Source organism: Botryllus schlosseri, chromosome 1 (assembly GCF_051294905.1).
Source record: "Botryllus schlosseri isolate E-star chromosome 1, Bs_hap1, whole genome shotgun sequence".
NCBI lineage: Eukaryota > Metazoa > Chordata > Ascidiacea > Stolidobranchia > Styelidae > Botryllus > Botryllus schlosseri.
The window spans coordinates 22,528,034-22,547,607 of record NC_137236.1 but is presented as its reverse complement, the minus strand read 5'-3'; the positions used below and the strand labels follow the sequence as shown (position 1 = coordinate 22,547,607).

General features: G+C 40.9%; 2 protein-coding genes across 2 annotated transcripts; both read left to right on the top strand.

Moving 5' to 3' along the window:
• The first annotated feature begins 151 nt into the window (after window positions 1-151).
• On the top strand, window positions 152-6,033 carry LOC145434450 (uncharacterized). The gene is made up of 3 exons (XM_080311811.1): window positions 152-1,381; window positions 3,622-3,702; window positions 5,222-6,033. Exons 1-3 carry the CDS (start codon window positions 1,286-1,288, stop codon window positions 5,405-5,407), a joined length of 363 nt encoding a protein of 120 aa, XP_080167937.1. The 5' UTR covers window positions 152-1,285; the 3' UTR covers window positions 5,408-6,033.
• Window positions 6,034-6,675: 642 nt separating this feature from the next.
• On the top strand, window positions 6,676-7,998 carry LOC145434371 (carbohydrate sulfotransferase 14-like). Its single transcript, XM_080311737.1, has one exon. It carries the CDS (start codon window positions 7,283-7,285, stop codon window positions 7,922-7,924), a length of 642 nt encoding a protein of 213 aa, XP_080167863.1. The 5' UTR covers window positions 6,676-7,282; the 3' UTR covers window positions 7,925-7,998.
• The last annotated feature ends 11,576 nt before the right edge of the window (window positions 7,999-19,574 follow it).

The window sequence follows — 19,574 nt, the reverse complement described above, 5'->3', positions numbered from 1 at the left end:
TGCGCCTTATGATCGGTAACGTATCGAATAGTGCGTTTCCTATAATTATGAACCCATATACCAGGAGCGGGCAACATACGGCCCCCGGGCCGGATCCGGCCCGCGGCCCCAGTCTCGCCACATTCTCCACTACTTTCTTAAGCGTCAAATTTTAGTGACTGTATGTCATTATATACGTGTGCGCGCAGCGTGCGAGTGCAGAGCTTACACGAAAGCTCGTCGTAGCGAGAAGACTTGCATTATCGGCATTTACCATGTACTCAACCCTAATGAATTGATATATTGGTAAATCTGGGGTAACGGGCTCATCGCACGCCTCGAAATCTTAACCAACGATTGCACCATAGTGTTCTGGACACAAGCAAATCTCACGGCTCAGAGAAATTGGTCTACGTCACACTTTCCATTTGGCTCAAGGCAGTTTGCGGGTAATTTTTTACCCGCTTGGCGAGCATTAAATTTGATAAAACTGGAATCCATCGAAAGCTATCGCGGTACTGATTGCGAAAATATAAATTTTATTCTGCTCGTGGCACTGGAACTCCCCGAAATCAGCCTCGAATGTTGCATTGTAATGGCGGCGCCTGTATGACAATGCTGTTCCCAAATCCACATTGTATTCGTCATTATCGGTGAGAAATAAGTTTGAAGTGACATTGCTGTCGCTAAAATACATTCATTAAATACGATTTATTCCGCGTATATGTTTATAAATAGGCGAATAATGTATAGATTCAGCAATCCGGCCCGCCATGTACTTAATTTTCCTGTATCCGGCCCGCCGACTGGAGAATTTGCCCACCCCTGCCATATACCGTCTTCATTACGTAGTCACCGTTTGTGCTACGGTAAGGAAGGCTTAATTTCCGGTCTCATCATAAATCAAAATGACTTAACAAATCTGAGTAATGTCAGGGCTTAGACCACACTACTTTATCACCCTTCGCCAACCTTTATGGTATCATCCGAAACGAAGCAATATAAAAGCATTGATTTTCATACCAAATCAGGGTGGATAAAAGCATGGGTATCAAAGGAATCGAGATGATACCTCAATTCAAGTCATCTGTGACCGTTCCCAGTCACAATAACAGTGAGTAAATGTTGGATTTTTCGCGCCATCTGTCAATAGCCCACGGACAATGGAAATTCGAACCTCTTTGTTACTACACCATTGGTATCTCCTCGCCGGGGACCGTTATCCATTAGTTAATTCACCCAGAAGAAGAATTGAGTGTCCGTATTGCAGATTTATAAAGAGTTTGATGATTTTAATGCTTACGATATGAGCGCAATGTGGAACATGTCTAGTTATAGACATGCGCTCCTCCTGTTAATCGCATTTAGTGGAACTTCAATGCTTATATACAGCAGATATTCAGTAAGTATATGTAGCCATAAAGTGGTACATCGTTATCGTATGTCTCTATTTGCATAATATATGTACGGCTGGATGATCTCTATATGCTAGCTATTGTTACAAGCCTTAACCGGCTATTTCTTTAATCAGGGAGATATGACTTATCAGTAGACTAACGTCATACAACGTAATTTACAATACTGTCTTTCACAATGACGCCCTACTTAAACAGATGTGCTTGTAAAGATCGCGTAGTAGGCTACAGTTTCGCTTTGCACAATTTGCCTCTAGGTGATTCTGATGTATATAATGCAGATCCTACCGGATCACAGAATAGGTAAGTACTAATAACTAACGATCCTGTACCCTCTTGTGAAGCATGACCCCGCGCGCATATTAAAGAAAGTTACCTTAATATCGTATATCAGCTGCTCAGTACTAAACAAAATTATCAAATATATTATAAGAAATAAAGTGTCAAATTATGCAAAAGTCGTAGGTACACTGGGATCTCACAGTCAAGCAATTACTGAGAAAGATTCCCAAAGCGTTTGCCTCTCATTCGCTTTCCACTGCATGACTCAACTCATAGTGCTTATACGAAATTAGCTAGTTTATATTCACTGCTGTATTACACTGCAAGACCTAATCCCCTTGGGTGTTAAATGACCAGCTTTCACTTACATCGATATCATATAATCTCCGAGACCACTGGCAACACCTAAAATGAATATATAGTGGCCTTATTTCTCATGGAAACAGACACATAAGGTTGTGCATTTCCAACCCACGAGTCCACCGCTATTACGCACAATAGATTGGACAGAAGTCCACTAAATAGCCTATGACAGTGGTTCTCAACCGGGGGTCCGCGAAACATTTTCAGGGGGTCCTCGAAGCCTCTAAACTTACAAAATAGTTGATAACCTAATTTGTATTTTTTAATTGGAAAAATCGCCAGGCTATTCCGCTTCATTACTGGTAACACTCCAGAACTCGCATTAACGGAATGGCCGTCTGAAATGAAATATCCCACTGTGCAGACTCTCATTTTAATTGCTTAATTATCAATAGCCTAATGATACGTATGTTTTGTTGTTTAGAGATATTTTGTTGGGTGAGTAACGTCAATCCCGGTGACTTCGAAATGTTTATCAAAATCCATTTTCTCCTGTGATATACACAACCACTTTTTCATGACAACTTCAAGATGAGCTGCTTGATAGAAATCACCAAACTTGACGATACATGTTCGTTACAAATTGTCTGTCCATTTTGGTGCCATATTTGTTGCAATCATACCCAAATGTGTCCTCGGAAGCGTTGCGCGTTATTAATACATTGGCCAAGACCTGCATTTGGTGGCGAGATAGCGTAGTGGTTTAATCAATAGCTGCAACACCAATGGTTGGTGGGTTCGAATCAGACCGAGGTCGACTCCTGAATTCCATAGTATGTGTTGGAAGAATTCGTTAGTAAGCGTTGGCTCCTCTGACCATATCATCCGCGTGTAAGCGGTGTCTTATAATATCCGCGTAATCGGTGTCTTATAAAGACCTAGAAGTGGGCAGTGCTACAAGTCGGTAGCCACGAAATAAGAATAAGGAAAATTGGCCTGGTGTAAATGACCATAGTAGTCGACCATCACCATGAATACGACAAACAAGAAAACCAATATTTGTTGAAATGAAATTTCGGCGCTCGTTCCTATCAAATCGAAGGCGCGGATATTCAAGACACGACCACGTTTTTCAAGAAATGAAGTTGGAAAATGCACTTTGAAATTATAAATCTCTACATAATTAGTATGATGTTATTTTCAAGAAAGGGTATTTTGTTATTGTTTATCACTATAGCCTACAGATAACATTTGCACAAGATAGATCACGACTGCACGATAATTGAGCTAAATATGAACTGAAACTACGGGGGGTCCGCGGGGTCCGTGACGGTGCAAAATGGGTCCGCGAAGACAAAAAAGTCAAGAATCACTGGCCTATTACCATACGTAATGGGCGGCAGGGTATGTGATTGTATCGAATTCTGAAGCAAGCAGAGTATGTACCGCTCATCATTCACAAGTCAACATACCCTCATGTTCCAGTGAAAATTTTATATATCAGATGTCAAATTTCCGTATTCGAAACGCATGTCACAATATTGACATATAGGAATCATCTGATCCATGATAACAAATACCTCTTTTGGTCCTTCGGGATCTAACTTTACACCGCCACCCAATAATTATGATATATTTGAAGAAGCGGATAATCGAACATGGTACGAGACGGAAAAATAAAAACACGGAGAAACTTGATCACAGATGGATGGAAAATACGTCGGTAAGTAACTAATTGCGATTCGACATTCAATAGAATGGAGAATTGCAATGAAGTGTGTCTCCCTTGCTCCATCGCAATGTACTTCGATGATATTACACGGCGATATGGACTGATCGCGCCATTTACTTGTAACTCAAGAGATTCGAATAAAAATCACGTATTGTTCTGCGGTTTAGGATTGTTTTCATCTCATCACCATCGAACAGAATACATTCCGTACTATTTAGCGAAATTATAACTGCTTTTTCGCAAAACATGTTAATTTTATATACAATTGAATGTTATATTCATATTGAAATGAACCGAATATTTTCGGCTGACACTCGTCAGGCGTAATCGTCAGCAACTATTAGAGAATTGGAAAGAACATTGTATATCAACAATCGCATCTCGAAATATAATGTCACCAGCATGCAATGAGATCTCAAACAAGAGAGCGTCCAATGTTCTATTTTAAGATGGTGCACGAGCTGCTTTTGTTGACAAAGCTTGGGCTGAAATATTTTATTAAAGATCGACTCCAAGGCACACAGATCAAAGTGCGAGATTTTACTGTACTTTCCACGATTCAAAAAAATTTCGACAGTCAATAAGTGCTCTGATTGTTTGATTCTTGACTCTGAATAAAATAACAATGAAGGCTTACCCACTGTTACAAGCGAATAGCGAATTTTTGATATCGTCATACAGTGACTCTACCACCAGTCCACCAGTGACTCTATACTTACAAATGTCTCAATCAGCTACTTTCCGCGGGGAACAGAATCCACATTCTCACATGCATAGCGAGGTCAATCGATTGCTGAAAATAATTCGATACGGCATTTCAATCCTTGCCACGTTTATGGCTTAATGCAGTTCAGTTATTGGAATTTTTGCGTAATTTTGTGCATGATCTTCAGATCTTGGCCTGTTGAGATATAAGCATGCGACACTACACAATAACAACACCAAAGTTGCGGTTTGATGTGTGATTTTGTCCGGGCGGTGATTCTTGAACTTGACCCGCTCGCGTACCACTCATTGGATTTTACTACACGATGTTGTACCCAGTTCCTGAATGACTTATTTTACTTGATTGTAGCGGTATATTTTAGTCATTGGCATTATTAATAAGCCACGAGACTAGTGAATAGCAGGAAAACATCATATAATTTGGTATATGCGTTTATAGGTGTTACTACAGGGAATTCGAATCATATAACTATGGTTTATGCCTGGAGATGCCCATGTCCAATTGTCCATTTACATTAATTCTACGGATTCAACGTACGCATTAAGTTCATCAATGAAAACGTTCAAATATAGACATACACAGGCATACATGTATGACTCTATAGAACTATAGATACCAGCTACAAGGCTATGTATATTGTCCTTATGATATTATAAATTCAACGACATTATCTAACGCTATACCATTCAATTCTTGGTAACGATCCTATCGTTTAAAATGGCTGCCGACCCCAGGCGTGTGGATTTCGCTGGTTTGAACCAAAATATGTTCCATTCCAAACAGGTAGAGATGCAGCAGACTTCAGAATACGTGCAAAACAGGCGGCTGTCGTTGCTCCGAAAAGAATGCAAGCGTCACGATTTGGGAGACATCAGCGATGATTTTAACGTCACAAGATTGCATCGCGAAGTGACACTGCTATACTCGGATACTCACAAGGCGAGTACCAATAGGGATGGTAAAATTTGATTTGATATTCCGATATTTCGCGACCCAAGTAGTAGAATAGGTAAATAAACTTAAATTCGAGGGCTGCGTGTAAGACTATAGAAGTGGGCAATTATTTTTCCCCGCGGGCCAAATGATAAGCAGAAAATACGTTGACGGGACGAGTCAAAAATTTCAACAAAAGTCTTCAGCGTATTGATTGGATTGTGTGCAATTGAAAACAATGGGAACTTTTTTTAACCAACTGACGCGTTTTTGTATTAAGACATAAAATCGTAAATTAGATACTGCAAGCATTCGCTTGTCTTATTCGCTTCTTCTAAAGCAGTGTGCAGCTTGGTGAAATTGCTTTGATGTTGATAGAAACTAGAAATGCTTCTGAAATTAGCCTTCCATTTGCCAAGTGTCTGTCTTCGTGTTGTTTGCCATAATACCAACTTAAATTATACTACGCGAAGACCTGCTTGTTACAAACTAAAAGAACGAGTTGACCTCTGACTCTAGTAAACAATTGTTTAGTGCTTCGAATATTCTTGGAGTCTCGGTCGCCGCCCCTCGCCTTTTCTTTTTTTGGCATGCCCATCCGTGCCCCGTACATCGTTTAGTCACGATCACTGATTGATTTGTTTTAATAATCAAAATCTGCAACATCACTACAGAACTCCTGCCTAAGAGTTGGAGGTTTATCTAGGATATCCTCGCCATCTGAAATGTGCAAGCGGTGTCTTATAAAGCCTAGAAGTTGGCCCGTGCTACAAGTCGGCAGCTACGGAATAAAAATGACCTGGTGCAAATGACCAGTTGTCAACAAACACTTAATGAGTACCACAAAAACAAACAAACGTAAAACGTTGAAGCACGGAGTGTGTAAATGTGACAATGGCAACAAAGAAAGTTTGAACGAAACTATATGGAAACAGTGACATTTTGTGACTTTTATTGTTCAGGCGCACTTTGCTACATTGGAGATATTTTGAATCGGGATTACTCGTATGACGTACGTATGGTACGTATTTGGGGAACATATAGACAAACCGGCTTCGGTGAACGAATGTCCAGTTCAGTTTACACAGCAGCCTATCATCATAGTCCATGGCTCAACATTGAAAAGTATATATGTTCTGAATTCCAGGTGACCTTTCGCAGGCCGCACTTTGCCCAGGTCTATGTAAAACTGACACATTACATTAGGAAACCTATCAATACGAATTTTACATAGAGTTCTAATGTGAGATGAGTTGATATCTTAAGTCGTCAGTCACGATAGTAGACGGAGTTGGCAGATCAATATCAACACTTCATTTTTATGGATCGGCAAATATGCTGGAAACAATTTGTCTTTTTCGTACTCAAATTCACGTTGTTTAATTTTACACTGATCGACAATGACACCTGAAGAAGGGTTTTTCTTTATAGCACGCCGTTTATCTGACTATTGCTGCTACCGATTGCGAAGTACATAGGCTATAGTGTTAGATTTGCTCAATCACCGAACCCTTGAAATGGACTCCGCAAACCACGGGGCTTCGACGAGCCCGGGTTAAGAGCAAAGGAATTTTGCTGTAGATTAGATATAAACACATTGTGCTGGCATGTCATTTCCAGCTTAGTCATTTTGTGTATACGCCATTATTGAACGTGGTGAGAAAGTCAGCTGATAAGAACGTATTTTTGTATCGTAAACGGTAACAACGACACATGAACTGTTTTGTTGCAAGTGAAGGACGTATATCGAGCATAGTGTTCCAATACTCTCATCGGTGATAACATATATGACTCATATGTTTCTTGTCTCACTCAATACCTATATGGCATCTCTATTGCGGGCCGAGTACTAACGGGTCGTTCTGTGTACAGTTCATTCTCTGCGAGATTCCGAAGTGCGCCAGTTCAAGTATGAAGAAAATTCTTCTTACAGTCGAAAAATTGGTAAATACTACTAACGCGACAGAAATCAAGTCAGAACTACTCGCTCACGAATTGACCAAGGACAAATTGAATTTGAGGCAGCTGCGGAACGCAACAGAAATCACTAAAAGACTGGAAGCTTACAAAAGATTAATAATCGTCCGCGACCCGCTTTACAGACTTTTATCCGCCTACAGGGACAAACTCGAGAAAGGCGATCAATGGAACAAATATTTCGCGGGTATTTCACGGAAGATTCACAAGAATATATCTGCCGACGGCATGAGTAATAAATTAGCGACATTCGATGACTTTCTGAGGTTCGCAGCCTTGGATAGGTACGGGGAGCGTCACTGGCATTTATATCATGATCTGTGTCTACCGTGCACGATACGATATGACTTTATTGCGCACGTAGAAACCATCAACGAGGACATGGCTGCGTTTATGAAGCTTGTGGGCATGAAGAACATTACCTTTCCTGCTAATTACGCGCCATCTAATCAAACGGACCAGGAGAAGCTGTACGGCTATTTAGCCTCAGTTCCTGATCAAACCATCGAAAACATATACAAAAGTTATCGACTCGATTTCGAGCTATTTGGTTTCAGCAAACCGTTGATATTTTGATCTTTCCGTTCCGTGAAATTCCTCTGTAACTGTGATATACGTGTTTGAAGACTGTGCGAGAAACAATTTATATATGGTACCATGGCCTACTAATATATGTATTTAGTAGGCCATGATGGTACTTAACAGCCAGTGACTGTCTTGTGCCGCCTCAGAGGCGTATGATCCGCTGAATATTATAGAGGTGGCCAGTATCGAAGAGCATTTACTATTCCGGAGTACGCAAGTAGGTTATGCCAAGTCCTCCATTTACTCGGGTTGTTATTTTGTTTGCTTATACTTCCGCTTCTAGGTAACAGTTTCAGACAATCCTACGTACGTTTAATACTTTGAATTTTTTAATGTAGAAATTCGTTCTCGTCGCGTGTATGAGTAAATTTATCATCACGACTGCTTGAAAACGGTAAGTGCAAATTTATTGTCTAAATTTACATTAAGTTAGAGCAGCATGATTTATTGTCCGATCGTCGTAATGATGCTTTGCAATTTCGAAACTGTACTTGTGCAACTTCGATCGGATATTACATATGAAATAAGAAATATATAGTTGAGCCTTGTTTAAATCGCTAGCTATTTCGGATCGTTCGTAAATAGCGTAATACCGAACTTATAGTTGGTTTCGGAAGTGGTTTATGTGTTTCTAAATCAGACATTTTTTTGGTATTGGTGGCGTCTTGACTACATTGGTCATTTTACACCAGTCCCATAATCTTTGTTATAATTCCGGATATGCCGCTTGTATCAAGATTCACTTCTAGGCTTTTTATTACACCGCTTGCGCGGATCAGAATATGTATCCGATGTGCAAAGGTCAGTTATGAAATTACCAACAGAAGAAAGATGGGTTGGGGGAATCTCTCAGACCAGAAGTCAGCAACACGATACCCACGGACACCAGGTCGCCCGTAAGAGCCAGATAAGTGTCCCTTGGTGGCAGTAGCAGATATCCAAATAAGATACTTGAAGGTCCAAGTGAAGAACGGTTCCATGTGAACAGCAGCTTTGGGTCATTCGACCCTAAGGAACATACGAACGCAAAAAGTCAGTAAAATAAGTCAGTAAAATGCAGTATAGCCGACAACCATATATAGCTTCTTCCAGAAATATCGTCGATTTCTCGCGGAGGGGGGGAGAGGAGGACAATAACAATGAACAATTGCTATATGTGCCATAATAAGCTAAGCTGGGCCTTCATTCTCAATTGACACGCAACATATGGTATTAATATTCATCGGATAAAATACGCAGAACCGTAAATTCAATTTATTGAAAATGCATTATACTTATGCGTATACTCTGTCCGACTGAAGGATGTTTGCAATATATCAATACGTTAGATTACCCAAAGCCTCGATCCACAATTTAACGAATAATCTAAATCTAAAATATGCTGTGGCCAGGATTCGAACCTGGGTTACCGCTGCTACAACGCGAGGTACTATCCAATATACCAGGGGTGGCCAACCTGCGGGCGTAGAAGGGAATTTATGTGGCTATGAACACGTAATTCAATAAGTATGTGATGGCGGCCGTCGACATACAAATTGAATTTACGAATTGATCCCAGAATTTTGAGAGATTTATAATGATATTGAAATTTTCTCCGTGCTGCATGGACGCGATTCAACGTGACTTCATTTTTCGATTTCAATATAGTAGGTATAGCGCCCGTTGCAATCTAAGCCCCCAGTACAAATGTGAATAGTAGAGGAAAATGATGCTCCCTATATAGAAATACCAACTTTGAATCGTGTGTTACTCACGAAAAAAATTTGTTTCTGGTGTTTGGGCGATTTCAATATCTTTCCACCATATACTGACGATCTTGATAGGATGCCAAGAAACAACAGCAAGCAACAAAGTGAGTAACAACAATTAACCCGCCCGAAAATCCATCATCATTATAACTTGCCTCAAATTTTCGAAAACACCCCCTCCATCAACTCTACCGGTGAGCTGATCACATGATCTGAGAAAAAAGAAATGCTGGACAGGAATATGCAAAACTGCTAATACTAATGACGAAATCATCCATGATTCTGCAAAAGTTTCGCGCCTGGCGCGACCCGAACGTATCCCACAATTATCCATAACAACCCTCGCGATTTAGGTGCGTATTGTATGGCGATCTGACTATAAATAAATCAGTCCAAAACCCATGGAAATGGACATGGATACTGGACAGTTTAACATATGCATTTGGCCTCCAGTTAGTTCATTACGACTACATATGCCCTGGAATGCGGCCGTAGTCTACATGAGTAATCCAAATGCGGCCGCGAATAGCAAACAGGTTGGCCACCCCTGCGCTATACGATCACAGCGTAAAACGATGGAACATGCCATCGACTCGTGTGCGAGTGGTCATAATTACGCTTTAATCCCATATTAGATTTATTAGCCAAGCAGATACCACAATATCAAAGCCAACATATTTTTTATATATAGGCCTACACTCAACGAGACTTGTGGCTCTAGTGTAGTATACCCGCCATGGGTACCACTGGATCCGTGTTCCAAATTCTTTAAAATACGAATCATATCCCCTTCTGACTGCAAAGCAATCATGTAATTAGCACCTTGTTATGGGCAATGATGAATGAACGAGCGCCACCGTTCATAATTACTTTTCATTACTGTTTACTACGGCTCAGACACACAATAGATGAGAGAAAACTGATATGAAGTATCAATGACGCATCATAGACTCTGTTTGTTTAGTCCGTAATGGCTATCGTCACGGCGTCAGGATCAAGTAGAGGTCGCAAGACAGTGTTATGACCAGGGTTCAAACCCGGGTTATCACGGCCACAACCCGATGCACTAACCACTATACGATCACAGCGCAGCGCGGTAGGTTATCCCATCGACATGGATGACAGTGGTATTAATTATACTTGAACGCAGCCAGATAACACGATCAATAACATTCAGGAACTCCAATATCGACTTGAGTAAAGTTCCACAATGGTAAGTATCGGTTCAAGTTTCGCCGAGCGTTACATACACGTTAGAGTAGCCTGTATTATGGTTTACATCTCTTCTAGTATACGCCGAGCTGTCTGGGGTCAGATTTCAAGACAGCGGCACGGAGCGTCATGGCTACTCAAGATTATTATTAGTATTAGTATTATATTCTTTATTCACAGTAAAACTGGTAGATACACACATAATCCGGGGAGCAACCTGCCCCCAAAGGAAAATGGCGAGATTGGAGTAAATTTTTAAAATTTCAGTAATACATTCAAATTGTTATTCCTATGCAATACACGGAGAAGTCAGATTACAGAATTGCAGCAGATGAAGAATTGGCAAGGGTTACAGAGCAGAGGTAGAGATGATTGAAGATGAAGAATCGAAATTACAGAAATTATGCTGTGATTCACAAGCGTAATTTTAGTCCAGTGGTGCATTCAAGGCCTTCCGAAGAATGTGCACAGTGCCCAATAATGTGATCTTTTGGATCATGTCGAATCGAACGTTACCCGGAATTTGTTGGATATGTCTCATGAGTTTTTTGCTCACGACCCCTGTAGCACCAATGACTATCGGTACAATGTTTATTTTGCATCGCCACATTTTCTCACATTCCATTTTGAGGTCTGCGTATTTGGAGTATTTTTCTGATTCTTTTTGCAGTAGGTTGTGATCAGCTGGGACAGCCAGTTCAATGAATAAGCATTCTCTTTTCTTTTTTAGTTTGACGATTATATCCGGGCGGTTGCTCCTGATTTCGCGGTCAGTTATAACTGGTACATCCCACAGAATTTTTACTTGTTCGTTTTCTGTCACTGGTGCGGGGCTGTAATCGTACCAATTTTTTGTCGAAGTGGTGATGTTAAAATGTTTGCATAATTCAAGATGAATGTAGTGACCAATCCTATTGTGTCTCCATGTGTATTCGGTAGCTGCAAGTGCACCACAGCCGGACATGAGATGTGCTACAGTTTCATTTTGGTTGTGGCACATTCTGCATTTGCCGTCCGTGTTTTGCTTCAGAATTCTTTTGCGATAGTATTTTGTAGGAAGCGATTAGTCTTGTGCTGCGAAAATGAATCCTTCGCTTGCCGGTTTCAGGCCAGAGCTGGATAGCCAGGTCCATGAAAGCTCGTCTACATGGGGCTGTGAAGTTAACTTCTTGTGCTGTCCATGAAGAGGCATCGACTCCCATATCGTTTCTCTCATTTTCAGCGTTGCATTTTTGTATCGGACTCGTGCTGCTTTTGCTATTGTTGTGGGTTTAGCAACAGTGTTTTCTGCAGTGTACAGGTTAGCTGTTTCCAAGTTGACTTCTCTGGCGTACTTGTCGTGACGATAGCTCAGAGATTTTGTTTTGCGCTGTTTGTCTTCCTGTGCAATGAGTTTGCAGTAAATGTTATCGCTGTTGTTGATGTACTGTGACTGAATGCGGCTAAGTTACTTCAGGTTCGACTGGACCCAGAGACACATTGCAGATTCGACGGATATATTACAACGAAGGCAGGCACAATAAACACATCAATACTTCCAATCCAATCCAAGACTTAACACAGTAACAACTCCATACAAAACCCAACTACAATCCGATACATTTACTTCTCTACCAACCAAGTCCCATAGCGAGTTCTTGTTTTCAATAGATGAAACCACCGGAGCACCATGATCTCCACAATCCGCAGCCAAATGTCCTTCCATCAAAGAGTCATCCATCACGCTTCTTTCTTCCCCACGAACATCATCATTCATCTTGTCACACGACTTCAATGGTACCATGACTACCATCCCTGATCCAATATCTTCAACAACCGGCGCAGTAATAGTCTCTTCAGAAACCGAATCCATTTTACTCTCACATGCCAACATATCATGAACGATTTCCTCTACATGCGGTTCTTCAAAATCCTCCTCTTCCAAGGTCACATCAACAACAGAGTTTCCAACAGACGAGCATACCGACACATGTTCCACTTCCAAGCCACCACGGGCCACGTTATCCATTTCCCCAACAGCACGAGTGTCCAATAACTTCACAATTTGTCGCGCTTCCTTCCCAAGCATCCCTTTTGCTAACTTGTTAAAAAACCGTGCAAGTGCAACTTCTTCTTTCCTCTTCAATAACTGTCTTGCTTCAAGTCCACCGCATCCGTCTCTTACTGCAAGCGGCACCTCTATACCGGATCCAGCATCAGGCTGCGTGCTCGCCATTTGTAGCCGTTCGGTCGTAGTCTTCGCTTATTATTAGTATTAGTATTAGTATTAGTATTATTTCCAATATATTAACGTATGCTTATTAGTATTCATCGGTACGAGCTGGTCGAAAATGATGAACAACATGTCACGCTGCCTTCGCACCGAATCGATTGAACTCGTAGGAGTTTTCGTTACGGGCATTGCCGTCAAGTGCTGCTAGACTAGGGTTGCCATACGTCCGGAATTTACCGGACATGTCCGGAATTTCACTGAAAAATCTGCGTCCGGGAGGAATTTCTAAAATATGCCCAAATGTCCGGAATTTTGAAGGCTTGAAGCAGGCTCAAAAGTTTTTCATAAATCAACATGAACAATACAATTTTCAAGCAGATTTATGCTATTCAAGATTTTCCTTCGCACCGCGTGTGAGGTAATACAACGTATAATGATATTAGTATGGGCACCAGGCACCACCCTCGCCGAAAAATGCTATCAATATAAATATAAATAACCATCATTTACTGAAATGAGTTTGATTGTTATTGCAATTATAAGCTAACGGTGTATTCCTAGAGTTGGTTAAGGCCGATTGGATGCTTCAGTCACAGACAGTGGCTCCAAATCTTGGGTTCGTTTACCTTTATCTGGGGATCGCTATGATGTTGGACGTAATCAGCTTCCTAGGCCGTTTGGGCAAGCTGAATATTTTTTAGTAATCAGCTTATCAAGTTTTGAACTTTGCCACGGAACATTTTCAAGTTGGAAATGAGGTCGCGACCATAAATAGTTGGAAATCACCGGCGAAACCTGCTGGTGCATTTTATAGTGGCCTAATACATGGAATAATTAATATTATTGACAGAATTCATACATAAAATTTAACAACCAAATGCATATACTAAGTGCCCAAAAAGTTACATCGACATCCCTATGGTGGGCCCTAGATCAGTACTTTTTTGGGCGGAGGGGACAGAAAAATGTTGTTTAGGACCTGATTAAACACATAACCAGATATAGCCACACCGACCAAACAGTATTGCAGGGCTGTCAAACACAATACCGACAGGCCAGACACAGCCCGCCAGACGATTTCATCCGGCGCGTGAAGAAATCTATTGTAGACCCTAGCAAGTAGCAATCACCAGAGATCACATTACAGATGGCCCAATTCATGACCTATGTTACACTTCATTCTTGTGTATTATACAGTCGATGGGCAATGCTTGGCTAGTGTGACATCATATTGACGGATAATGTGCTACACCTCATTTTAAAATCCGCTAGTGGGCGCTAAACAGTGTCCGGAATTTGCTTCACAAAAATATGGTAACCCTATGCTAGACCAACCGCGTTGTCGTAATTTAATCGAAACTCACGAAACGCGATGATAAACACAATGGCTTTACCTTAATTTACAAATACCGAAACTCAATTGGATCGATGGCCAGAATATCGCCAAGGGATTATTAGAGGCTCTTATGAGAGTCACAACATTTGAAGAGAGTTTTTGAGATGCACAACTTCGATATAAAATTGAACAATACATTCGCAGTGAAATGAAGCCGAGACTAGCCAGTCACCATGGGGTTATTGTAAGCAAATAGTTATTCTGAAATCCCTGCCATAGCTGCTGACGATTAACTCTGACGCTGACGAGTGTCAGCCGTAACTATTCCGGTTTATCGCAATATGAATATATTACAGTATATCCAATGAAATCATAACATTCAGCCCCGCACTATCTCATATATACTGCTACCTTAATAGCTTTTTATTGCGAATGCGAAACATTTCTTTTGTGAAGATACGTTAGAAGACCATATATATGTACCGTTCAGGTACACAAAAAATACATCATAGCAAAATATCGTGCTGTGACTAGGATGTATTCGCCACTAGTAACCGCGATTACGTTTCAATATAATGGCGATCGTAACAATCAATCGATTACATTGATGCAAAATTCATCCAGTGTCTGTGACGTTGGACCGCATACATTAAATCCACTCAAATTGTTCTGCAGAATATAAAAAAAGGGTGTTTATTGCGATGGCTATAGTATGCGGCATATATGCCTACTGTCATGCGGTACCTGATACAGCCGATCAAAGCGGCACAACCTTCAGAAGTTACGATCACGAAGGCGCGAAAACAATTTCGAAACAGTTGCATGAATTTCCAAAAAATACTCTGTGAATGATGTTAAATCACGACATAATTTTCGACCCCCCTCGAGAATGATTGCTCGGGAATTCGTGAATAATGTTCAAGACCTTAACGATGCCACAGCGAGTATTATAAAAACTAAATACCGACCACGTTATGCACAAATCTGACGACAGAAAAAGCAAGCCAGTTTCTTTCATACCGTGGAAGATCTCCGGCAAGGATTTCAAAATTTCGCAAAATCAATCCACTCATCCAACTGATTGGTGTTTGATTTTTGGTAAACTACTCCATTTCTTTGTTATGTTGTTTCGTTTCGTGTTATCCATTTCCCCGTTATGCTCTGACATTAAATTTAATCATAAGCTGTTAAGAATGTCGCTGTGCGATTGGATGGTGCACTTACAGCAGTGTTTCCCAAACTTTTTGAGCTGGCGCTTTCATGAACAACGAATAAAGTGCCGGTGGCCCTCGAACTCCCTCACCTCGCCTAAATCAAACGAAAGTTGTTCTGCATTTATTAAAGCTAATTCTGGAAGAACAAACTAATTCTAAAATCTCCAGTCTCCACGTCCCGTTCTGTCAGTCTCCACGTCCCGTTCTGTCAAATCGGTTTCTGCTCTGAGTCAGAAACCTTGTTATGGCACTGACAATACGTTATATCAAATATGAGGAGACAAGGGCAGCGACAAAAAAGTCAACCCGACACCAGTGAGAGTATTTCTATTTTATTTAATTGTGCATCCAGAACGATTGATTAGAGACACTGAACTTCAGTTTGCGCTCAAAAGTGTTCTTCTTACACCAGGGGCGGGCAACATACGGCCCGCGGACAGTTTTCCGTCTTACATGATAATGTGACCCGCGGCCCAGTCTGATGAGATTCCCCACTACTTGCTTACTACGTCAAATTTTAGTGACTGTATGTTATTATATACGTGTATGCACATTGCGCAGCGTTGCGAGAGTAGAGCTTACGCATAAGTTCGTCGAAGCGAGAAGACTTGCATTATCGGCATTTACGATGCACTCAACCCTAATGTCGTCTGTGGTAATCATGATTTTTGTCGACTACAATGGTCATTTACACCAGGCTGATATTTCTTATTTTGGATTCCAACCACCGACTTGGAGCATGGCACACTTCTAGGCTTTTGTAAGGCACCGCTTATGCCAGTGGTCTCCGACTCAAAGCGGGTCGTAGGCCACTTTTCAAATTTCGTAGAGGATGCGGGCCGCATGAATTCAATATCGAGAATAATTAGGCCACACAGTTGAACAACGACGCTATCTTGTCACCTAATCAACCCTTATGGATTGATATCTTGGTAAATTAGGGTTACCGGGCTTATTGAACGTCTTGAAATCTTAATTAGGGATTGCACCGTGTGTTGGTTGATCAGAGAGAAGCAAAGATGGCGGCGCCTGTATAACAATGTTATTCTCAAATTCACATTTTCTTCGCCATTATCGGCGAGAAATGGCTTTTAAGCGACATTGCTGTCGTTAAAATACATTCATTAAATACGATTCGTTCCTCCTTGTATACGTGGATAAATGGGCGAATAATATATCGATTCAGCAATCCGGCCCGCCAAGTACTTAATTTTCCTATATCCGGCCCGCCGACTAGAGAAGTTGCCCGCCCCTGTCCTACACTATAATGTAATCGGCTCATCATTTAATGCTCGGAAACTTAAGAGAATGGATCGATAATCGGGAAAGGAAATTCCAATGGGAATATATCCCGGAATCAAATCACAATATCCTTGTGCAGTTTTTTACTACGAATAATTCATGCTTCTTATTCGTCAAAATCGAGTATTCGAGCTGGACCGGTAGCTCGTCCAAGCATGAAAATTGGAGCAGTCTCGCAAAGTTTCCGTGAAATAACGCGAGCTTATAAATGAATCCGAGCAGTGCCGCTTTCATCTTTATTAGGTTTCATTAATACTAAGAAGGAAAATATGTAGGCTACTCCTAAACTTTGGAGAGTATGCCCGTCAAGTAGACCTAGAAGGGACATTGTTTCTCGTAACCAGAACGTCGGGTCGAAGGCATCGGTCCCAGCATTGTGGATAATCCATGATCGTTTGAAGCGGAGAATAAAGTCACGCAATACAGTTTTTCTCAAAAAGCCATCACATCTGGCAGTGAGCAATAATCGCTCAGATCCTTCGTAGTTCTGACAGCACACAATGAACCACGCTTTCTAGGGATTCTGCCGACTGCTAGATTAGTCCATTGCTGTGCAGGATCAACAATATAATTTTCCGGTACAGCTAATTAAATAGACCGACGACCCTAAGTTGCCATGATGGAAATGGATTTTGCAATTTTACTCATTATTTAGCTGCTTTATTCGTCAATCATTTCAAAACCACGCAGCATTCGCCTTCTAAACTTACACCACCCCCCATTTTATATCTAGTCATTACCGCGAAAATGAGGGATTTTGGTGAAAATAGCCCAATGGGTTATCTCCACAACAAGATCCAATTTGAAAAAACTAAGGTCATATTCGGAATCAGTGCCCTTCAGAACCCACAAAACCACTTATACTTTGTCCGCCTAAAAATATGTGTTGACCAGTGTAATCTTTAGAATAAGACATTAAAACGGAGCATTTTAAAGATTTTCCAAATTATGGACAACCCTAGTGGGCAGCCTGGCATTGCGTGCAATCAACTAGTGCAGCACTGTACTCTGGTATGTAACTTGACACTGCAACTCTGAGTGAATGTTCCAGATGTGCATTCGTGCGGCGTGTTCTGTGTTAGTTTTTGATGAATATCATGTCCGAAAAGGCTGATTCACAACGATAAGTTGAACCAAACACGCTTGCAATCTTCATAGCTGCGGCCCTTACGCATACACCACTGTACTTTTCCATGTCAACAAGGCACAAAAGTTTGCTGCAGCCTGATGGGCTTTGAGGTGGAGGTCATTTTGCAGTGATACAATTTCAGTTTCAACTGCTCAGCATCCAGATGTGACAAATTCCCTTATACCTGACAGCAGCAACGATTACAGTAAGTTAGAAACATGATACTACACTGCGTTGAGTAGTGTAAGAGAAACAAGCTGTGTCAAAATATGCAATACGTAATGGGCATACAGATATTGAAAATCCGCTAGTACTTCACGGCTATCTGCTACCGAATAGTACGTTGTTTACTACTTTGGCATTGTCCTGGACGTCGAGCTACCATAACGGAACCCCCGGCCATTTCAAGAAGACCGTGGATGGGATTCCGTCATGTCGCCTGTATAGGCAGTGCGCCGTGTCCGGGTGCCTTTACTTTGTACATGCAACCTAATGAAAAGCTAATGCAGCTAATTAAGCTAATGAAAAGCTAATTAAGCTAATGAAAAGCTAATTAAGCTAATGAAAAAGTAAGCTAATGGAAAGTAAGCTAATGAAAAGCTAATGAAGCTGTTGGAAAGCTAATGGGGCTGTTCCACTTCATTTTGAACACGCGGTGGCGACAAAGGTAACTCGACCCAAATCTGTTTTGTTGCTACATACTTTACTATGGGACTGGACTAAACATCGACCTAATTTCGTCTCTTGACGTACAACGAGGATGGTGAAAGTATCCATATCAACTTAAATCATCCATATGCATATCAAATCGCTGTTAGATGACGAAATGATGCTATTTCTTGGCGTCTTGTCCTCGTGATGGAAGTGCTGAAATTATGATTCTATCCTTATCACCAACTGCAATGGTTCTATCATTATCATTTTCGCCATTTAGCGCCCAATACTACACCAGGTTGGACTGGGTTCAACACAAACCCTTTCTAGATATATTATTACCTTAACCAAATAGCTGTCTGGTTGAAAGACTTAATGTCCTTCCAATACCTTCCTATTCTTCAATCTCATCACTATCTGTTGGTTTTTTAACTGATAAAATACTAATAATACCAACTAGATCTCATCCTTTCTCATGATTGACAATTAAACAGTGTACCAGTAGTATTGTAGCAGTTATAATACTAATAATACCAACGATAGATCTCATCCTCTCTGATCATTGACAATTAAAGGATGTACCAGTTGTATTGTTACCGTTATTTTGTTGAATAAAATGGAACAGTTATAAACTGAAGTAGCAAAGCGTATATAGTCTATAAAGCAAAGGTTCTCGAATATTTTTTTGCCCGACCCGAAAATAAATAGTATGGTAAGCACATAAACATTGGATTATAACATTCTAAGCAACGGATTTATGCATGCTCATTATTACACATTAACATAATTCTTAGGAAGAAGGAATGTCAACCTGCTATTTGAGAAACCCATGTA

Bases quoted from the DNA above. Each gene is read 5' to 3' on its own strand.
- LOC145434450 (XM_080311811.1), top strand. From the start codon at position 1,286: ATGAGCGCAATGTGGAACATGTCTAGTTATAGACATGCGCTCCTCCTG. The intron at 1,382-3,621 runs GTAAGTATATGT...ATATATTTGAAG, and splicing joins TTATATACAGCAGATATTCA to AAGCGGATAATCGAACATGG. The intron at 3,703-5,221 runs GTAAGTAACTAA...CATTCCAAACAG, and splicing joins GATGGATGGAAAATACGTCG to GTAGAGATGCAGCAGACTTC.
- LOC145434371 (XM_080311737.1), top strand. From the start codon at position 7,283: ATGAAGAAAATTCTTCTTACAGTCGAAAAATTGGTAAATACTACTAAC.